General features: G+C 50.1%; 1 protein-coding gene across 1 annotated transcript in view; it reads left to right on the forward strand.

The window, feature by feature from the left end:
* The window catches only part of LOC124008636 (unconventional myosin-X-like), a 102,609-nt gene that overhangs the window by 60,426 nt on the left and 33,684 nt on the right, over window positions 1-8,499 (forward strand). The window contains 3 exon segments of the mRNA XM_046320107.1: window positions 4,781-4,939; window positions 7,467-7,654; window positions 7,986-8,120. Coding sequence (XP_046176063.1) covers window positions 4,781-4,939; window positions 7,467-7,654; window positions 7,986-8,120 — 482 coding nt within the window.

The following is an 8,499-nucleotide window of genomic DNA, read 5'->3' on the forward strand; positions in this document are numbered from 1 at the left end:
AGCTATGGAGAGAGATGTGGGGAGGACAGAGATATGGAGAGAGATGAGGGGAGGACAGAGATATGGAGAGAGATGAGGGGAGGACAGAGAGATGAAGGGAGTTGAGGGGAGGACAGAGAGATGTGGGGAGAAATGAGGGGAGGACAGAAGGCTATGGTGTGTGTGTGTGTGTGTGTGTGTGTGTGTGTGTGTGTGTGTGTGTGTGTGTGTGTGTGTGTGTGTGTGTGTGTGTGTGTGTGTGTGTGTGTGTGTGTGTGTGTGTGTGTGTGTGTGTGTGTGTGCGCATACCTTTGTGTCTACAGATGTTGGATCTTAATTTGAGCCAGTTTCACATAGCAGGACAATAATCCCTCAGCAACAGGAAGCGTAGATTAACCAACACTCCTGTGCTCTTAGAAATCAGTCTGGAGAATTAGGAGTACATATCTGGTCTCTCTCTCTCTCTCTCTCTCACACACACACACACACACACACACACACACACACACACACACACACACACACACACACACACACACACACACACACACACACACACACACACACACACACACACACACACACACACACACTCAGGGTGTGACTGTTCCCTATGACTGCATCCACCTCAGACTGGACAATGTACAATCCCCTTCAAAAACCAGGCAGTCGGGTCAAATACCAACCAGACGTCTGGGAACAGACTGAGTTGACATATGAACATCCTGGGATTCTATAGGACTCGACTTCTGTTGTCAGATGAGACGTCAGCCATCAGTGGAATGAATGAAGGAGCTTTTCATGGAAATAACATGTCAATCATGTACTGTAAGTGCATTGTACTGGGCAGTGGCTATACTGATATCAGGGTGAGTCTAAGCTTGGACTCCTCACCTCCTCTCCTCCTCTCCTCTCCTTCATGACCACTGTTAGATGAAAGGACTGGTAGGTACATGGCCTACCAGACCAGGCATCATTGGGAAAAGGATCTCACCTCCTCACCTCCTCTCCTCCTCTCCTCCTCATCTCCTCACCTCCTCACCTCCTCTCCTCCTCACCTCCTCATCTCCTCTCCTCCTCTCCTCTCCTTCATGACCACTGTTAGATGAAAGGACTGGTAGGTGTACATGGCCTACCAGACCAGGCATCATGGGGAAAAGGATCTCACCTCCTCTCCTCCTCTCCTCCTCACCTCCTCTCCTCCTCACCTCCTCATCTCCTCTCCTCCTCTCCTCTCCTTCATGACCACTGTTAGATGAAAGGACTGGTAGGTGTACATGGCCTACCAGACCAGGCATCATGGGGAAAAGGATCTCACCTCCTCTCCTCCTCTCCTCCTCACCTCCTCACCTCCTCTCCTCCTCACCTCCTCATCTCCTCTCCTCCTCTCCTCTCCTTCATGACCACTGTTAGATGAAAGGACTGGTAGGTGTACATGGCCTACCAGACCAGGCATCATGGAGAAAAGGATCTCACCTCCTCTCCTCCTCTCCTCCTCTCCTCCTCACCTCCTCACCTCCTCTCCTCCTCACCTCCTCATCTCCTCTCCTCCTCTCCTCTCCGTCATGACCACTGTTAGATGAAAGGACTGGTAGGTGTACATGGGCCTACCAGACCAGGCATCATGGAGAAAAGGATCTCACCTCCTCACATCCTCTCCTCCTCTCCTCCTCACCTCCTCTCCTCCTCACCTCCTCACCTCCTCTCCTCCTCTCCTCCTCTCCTCATCTCCTCTCCTTCATGACCACTGTTAGATGAAAGGACTGGTAGGTGTACATGGGCCTACCAGACCAGGCATCAAAGGATCTCACCTCCTCACCTCCTCTCCTCCTCACCTCCTCATCTCCTCTCCTGCTCTCCTCTCCGTCATGACCACTGTTAGATGAAAGGACTGGTAGGTGTACATGGGCCTACCAGACCAGGCATCATGGAGAAAAGGATCTCACCTCCTCACCTCCTCTCCTCCTCTCCTCCTCACCTCCTCTCCTCCTCACCTCCTCATCTCCTCTCCTCCTCTCCTCTCCGTCATGACCACTGTTAGATGAAAGGACTGGTAGGTGTACATGGGCCTACCAGACCAGGCATCATGGAGAAAAGGATCTCACCTCCTCACATCCTCTCCTCCTCACCTCCTCTCCTCCTCACCTCCTCACCTCCTCTCCTCCTCTCCTCATCTCCTCTCCTTCATGACCACTGTTAGATGAAAGGACTGGTAGGTGTACATGGGCCTACCAGACCAGGCATCATGGGGAAAAGGATCTCACCTCCTCACCTCCTCTCCTCCTCACCTCCTCACCTCCTCTCCTCCTCACCTCTTCATCTCCTCTCCTCCTCTCCTTTCCTTCATGACCACTGTTAGATGAAAGGACTGGTAGGTGTACATGGCCTACCAGACCAGGCATCATGGAGAAAAGGATCTCCCTCTCTCTCTCTCCTTTGGTCTCTCCTTCTATTCCTCTCCCTCGTTCCACTGGGCTCCCTTCCCCTCTTCTCTCCAGTTGCCATGGAAACTGATGACATAGATGTGGGGGCTCGGCTCTTCCACATGCAGAAGGAAAGAGAGAGAGAGAGAGAGAGAGAGAGAGAGAGAGAGAGAGAGAGAGAGAGAGAGAGAGAGAGCGATTACACTACATGACCAAAAGTATGTGCTCATCTCATTCTGAAATCACGGGCATTAATAGGGAGTTGGTCCCACTGATGTTGGGCGATTAGACCTGGCTCGCAATCGCCGTTCCAATTCAGCCCAAAGGTGTTCGATGGGGTTGAGGTCAGCGCTCTGTACAGGCCAGTCAAGTTCTTCCACATCGATCTGGACATACCATCGAACCTCGCTTTGTGCATTGTCATGCCTAAACAGGAAAGGGCCTTCCCCAAACGGAAGCACAGAATCATCTAGAATGTCATTGTATGCTGTAGCTTAAAGATTTCCCTTCACTGGAACTAAGGGGCCACAAACCATGAAACACAGCCCCTCAGCTGTCGTACTGCCAGATGGGGAAGCGTGATTCATCACTCCAGAGAACACGTTTCTACTGCTCCGGAGTTCAATGGCGGCGAGCTTTACACCACTCCAGCCGACGCTTGGCATTGTGCATGGTGATCTTAGGCTTGTGTACAGCTGCTCAGCCATGGAAACACATTTCATGAAGCTCCCGATGAACAGGTCTTGTGCTCTCGGCAGTCCCGTTCTGTGAGTTTGTGTGGCCTACCACTTCGCGGCTAAGCCGTTGTTACTCCAAGACGTTTCAACTTCACAATAACAGCACTTACAGTTGACCGGGGCAACTCTAGCAGGGATGGAATTTGACGAACTGACTTGTTGCAAAGATGGCATTCTATGATGGTGCCACGTTGAAAGTCACTGAGCTCTTCACTACAGGCCATTCTACTGTCAATGTTTGTCTATGGAGATTGCAAGGCCGTGTGCTCAATTTTATACAGGTCAGCAACGGGCGTGTTTGAAATGGCCGAATCCACTCATTTGAAACACACCCTCAATACACCAGTGGTAGGGCCTTAGCAACACACCCTCAATACACCAGTGGTAGGGCCTTAGCAACACACCCTCAATACACCAGTGGTAGGGCCTTAGCAACACACCCTCAATACACCAGTGGTAGGGCCTTAGCAACACACCCTCAATACACCAGTGGTAGGGCCTTAGCAACACACCCTCAATACACCAGTGGTAGGGCCTTAGCAACACACCCTCAATACACCAGTGGTAGGGCCTTAGCAACACACCCTCAATACACCAGTGGTAGGGCCTTAGCAACACACCCTCAATACACCAGTGGTAGGGCCTTAGCAACACACCCTCAATACACCAGTGGTAGGGCCTTAGCAACACACCCTCAATACACCAGTGGTAGGGCCTTAGCAACACACCCTCAATACACCAGTGGTAGGGCCAGTGGTAGGGCTTAGCAACACCCTCAATACACCAGTGGTAGGGCCTTAGCAACACACCCTCAATACACCAGTGGTAGGGCCTTAGCAACACACCCTCAATACACTAGTGGAAGGGCCTTAGCAACACACCCTCAATACACCAGTGGTAGGGCCTTAGCAACACACCCTCAATACACTAGTGGAAGGGCCTTAGCAACACACCCTCAATACAGTAGTGGAAGGGCCTTAGCAACACACCCTCAATACACTAGTGGAAGGGCCTTAGCAACACACCCTCATTACACCAGTGGTAGGGCCTTAAGAAACACCCCCTCAATACACTGCTGGTAGGGCCTTAGCAACACACCCTCAATACACTAGTGGAAGGGCCTTAGCAACACACCCTCAATACAGTAGTGGAAGGGCCTTAGCAACACACCCTCAATACACTAGTGGAAGGGCCTTAGCAACACACCCTCAATACACTAGTGGAAGGGCCTTAGCAACACACCCTAAATACACTAGTGGAAGGGCCTTAGCAACACACCCTCAATACACTAGTGGAAGGGCCTTAGCAACACACCCTCAATACAGTAGTGGAAGGGCCTTAGCAACACACCCTCAATACAGTAGTGGAAGGGCCTTAGCAACACACCCTCAATACACTAGTGGTGATCATTTGCAAGGAATTGCAAGAACTGAAAATACCTCTCTTTCTCAATTCATGAATTAGAATTGAATTGAAATGAGACTAAATGTCATTAACTCCAACTGTGTAATATTTACCTTTGCATCTGTAATTATGTATCCCCTCTGTCTCTCTCTGTCTCTGTCTCTCTATATATATATATATATATATATCTCTCCACTCCTCTCTTTCTGTCTCTGTCTCCCCCCCCATCCTCTCTAGGTGTTGTATCTCCAGCAGGCTGAGGTGACTAGAGAGAGAGTGTACGCTATGCATCAGTCCAGTATAGATGGGGTGGAGGACATGTCCACTCTGGCAGAACTACACGAAGCTGCCATCATGCACAACCTCTACCAGCGCTACCAGAAGGACAGCATCTATGTAAGTCACACACACACACACACACATGCGTGTGCTATACAATGAATGCCTCCCCTCCTCTTCCGGTAATCTCCTGGCTAAAGGCTTTTGACGGGAAACACAAATCAGCTTATATCATCTCTTCTTCTGTCCGTGTGTGTGTGTGTGTGTGTGTGTGTGTGTGTGTGTGTGTGTGTGTGTGTGTGTGTGTGTGTGTGTGTGTGTGTGTGTGTGTGTGTGTGTGTGTGTGTGTGTGTGTGTGTGTGTGTGTGTGTGTGTGTGTGTGTGTGTGTGTGTATCTGGGGAGGTGGTCTATAAATTACACACTCTTGCATGGTAACTAGCTAAGTAGTTCACATCTGCTTTACTGGCACCCAGCCTCAGCCCTACTACCCATAATGCACCTCTCTACAGTAGTAGACAACAGTACTGTGTTTTCCCCTAAATAGAGATAGGTTTGATATCATGAATTGACAGGCAGACAGACACAGAACATAGAAGGAAACATGGCTTAAAGGACACAGAGACACACAGAGGGACCTAATGTAGATGAGGGGACACACTGTGTGTGTCTGTGTGAGACAGGGGGCACGGCGGATGACCTTATTGAGATGATGAGGAGGGATTTCCTTTAAGCTGATCGTATTAGTTCACCCGGTGTGCTGGTCACGTTTCTGTGTCAGTGTGTGTGTGTGTGTGTGTGTGTGTCCAGAGAATATGCGGAGTACAGAATATGATCCGATGTGAGGCTTGTTGACTTGATGTGTCAGCTGAACGTAAGGGAAGTAAACAAGAACTGCTCTTTTCTACTCCAAAATGGCTGGCCTCCTCTCTCCTCTCTCCTCTCTCCTCTCTCCTCTCTCCTCTCTCCTCTCTCCTCTCTCCTCTCTCCTCTCTCCTCTCTCCTCTCTCCTCTCTCCTCTCTCCTCTATCCTCTATCCTCTCTCCTCTCTCTAGCTCTGTTCTCTCCTCTCTCCTCTCTCTCCTCTCTCTCCTCTCTCCTCTCTCCTCTCTCCTCTCTCCTCTCTCCTCTCTCCTCTATCCTCTATCCTCTATCCTCTCTCCTCTCTCTAGCTCTGTTCTCTCCTCTCTCCTCTCTACTCTCTCTAGCTCTGTTCTCTCCTCTCTCCTCTCTCCTCTCTCCTCTCTCCTCTCTCCTCTATCCTCTATCCTCTCTCCTCTCTCCTCTCTCCTCTCTCCTCTATCCTCTCTCCTCTATCCTCTATCCTCTCTCCTCTCTCTAGCTCTGTTCTCTCCTCTCTCCTCTCTACTCTCTCTAGCTCTGTTCTCTCCTCTCTCCTCTCTCCTCTATCCTCTCTACTCTCTCTAGCTCTGTTCTCTCCTCTCTCCTCTATCCTCTATCCTCTATCCTCTATCCTCTCTACTCTCTCTAGCTCTGTTCTCTCCTCTCTCCTCTATCCTCTCTCCTCTATCCTCTATCCTCTCTCCTCTCTCTAGCTCTGTTCTCTCCTCTCTCCTCTATCCTCTCTCCTCTCTCCTCTATCCTCTCTCCTCTCTCTAGCTCTGTTCTCTCCTCTCTCCTCTCTACTCTCTCTAGCTCTGTTCTCTCCTGTCTCCTCTCTCCTCTATCCTCTATCCTCTCTCCTCTCTCTAGCTCTGTATTCTCCTCTCTCTAGCTCTGTTCTCTCCTCTCTCCTCTCTACTCTCTCTAGCTCTGTTCTCTCCTGTCTCCTCCTCTATCCTCTATCCTCTCTCCTCTCTCCTCTATCCTCTATCCTCTCTCCTCTCTCTAGCTCTGTTCTCTCCTCTCTCCTCTCTCCTCTCTCTAGCTCTGTTCTCTCCTCTCTCCTCTCTCCTCTCTCTAGCTCTGTTCTCTCCTCTATCATCTATCCTCTCTCCTCTCTCTAGCTCTGTTCTCTCCTGTCTCCTCTCTCCTCTCTCTAGCTCTGTTCTCTCCTCTCTCCTCTCTCTAGCTCTGTTCTCTCCTCTCTCCTCTCTCCTCTCTCCTCTCTCCTCTCTCCTCTCTCCTCTCTCTAGCTCTGTTCTCTCCTCTCTCTCTCTCCTCTCTCTAGCTCTGTTCTCTCCTCTCTCCTCTCTCCTCTCTCCTCTCTCCTCTCTCCTCTCTCCTCTCTCAAGCTCTGTTCTCTCCTCTCTCCTCTCTCCTCTCTCCTCTCTCCTCTCTCCTCTCTCCTCTCTCCTCTCTCCTCTCTCTAGCTCTGTTCTCTCCTCTCTCCTCTCTCCTCTATCCTCTATCCTCTCTCCTCTCTCTAGCTCTGTTCTCTCCTCTCTCCTCTCTCCTCTATCCTCTATCCTCTCTCCTCTCTCTAGCTCTGTTCTCTCCTCTCTCCTCTCTCCTCTATCCTCTATCCTCTCTCCTCTCTCCTCTATCCTCTATCCTCTCTCCTCTCTCTAGCTCTGTTCTCTCCTCTCTCCTCTCTACTCTCTCTAGCTCTGTTCTCTCCTCTCTCCTCTCTACTCTCTCTAGCTCTGTTCTCTCCTCTGTCTGTGTTTCTCTGAGTAATATATAGTACATCTTATCCTGATGCTGGATACAACTAGTGTGTGTGTGTGTGTGTGTGTGTCTCAGACCAACATAGGCAGTATCCTGGCAGCGGTGAACCCTTATAAACAGATCCCAGGCATGTATGACCTAGATAGAGTTGAGCTGTACAGTCGACACCACATCGGAGAACTCCCGCCCCATATCTTCGCTGTAGCCAATGAGTGCTACCGCTGCATCTGGAAACGACACGACAGCCAATGCGTCCTCATCAGGTGAGATTTGATTGGTTGAGTAGGAAGTTGTTGTTTATACCTTTCCTATATGACCCCTTGTCCAATCACATCCAATGAAGATTCAGTCATGAATCTGATTGGTTTACAGACCAAAGGCTAACTCAATATCTATTAACCAATCACTGTTTAATATATGTTATAGTCCAGACAAATTGTTTTGACCTATCAGATTCATTTGGTGGAGAAGGTCAGTGAAAGGTTAAGTGTGGTTTTTAGGGTGTGACCGTGTGACCGTTTGTGTGTGTGTGTATGTGTGTGTGTGTGTGTGTGTGTGTGTGTGTGTGTGTGTGTGTGTGTGTGTGTGTGCCAGTGGGGAGTCGGGGGCTGGTAAGACAGAGAGCACCAAGCTGCTGCTCCAGTTCCTGTCTGTGATGAGCCAGAACTCTGCTGGGATGCCTCCTTCTGAGAAAACCACACCAGTGGAGCAGTCCATCGTTCAGAGCAGGTACACACACACACACACACACACACACACACACACACACACACACACACACACACACACACACACACACACACACACACACACACACACACACACACACACACACACACACACACACACACACACACACACACACACACAGACACACACACACACACACACACACACACACACACACACACACACACACACACACACACACACACACACACACACACACACACACACACACACACACACACACACACACACACACACACACACACACACACACACACACAGACACACACACACACACACACACACACACACACACACACAGACACACACACACACACACACACACACACACACACACACACACACACACACACACACA

The sequence above is a fragment of the Oncorhynchus gorbuscha genome, linkage group LG21 (assembly GCF_021184085.1).
Source record: "Oncorhynchus gorbuscha isolate QuinsamMale2020 ecotype Even-year linkage group LG21, OgorEven_v1.0, whole genome shotgun sequence".
Taxonomy (NCBI): Eukaryota; Metazoa; Chordata; class Actinopteri; order Salmoniformes; family Salmonidae; genus Oncorhynchus; species Oncorhynchus gorbuscha.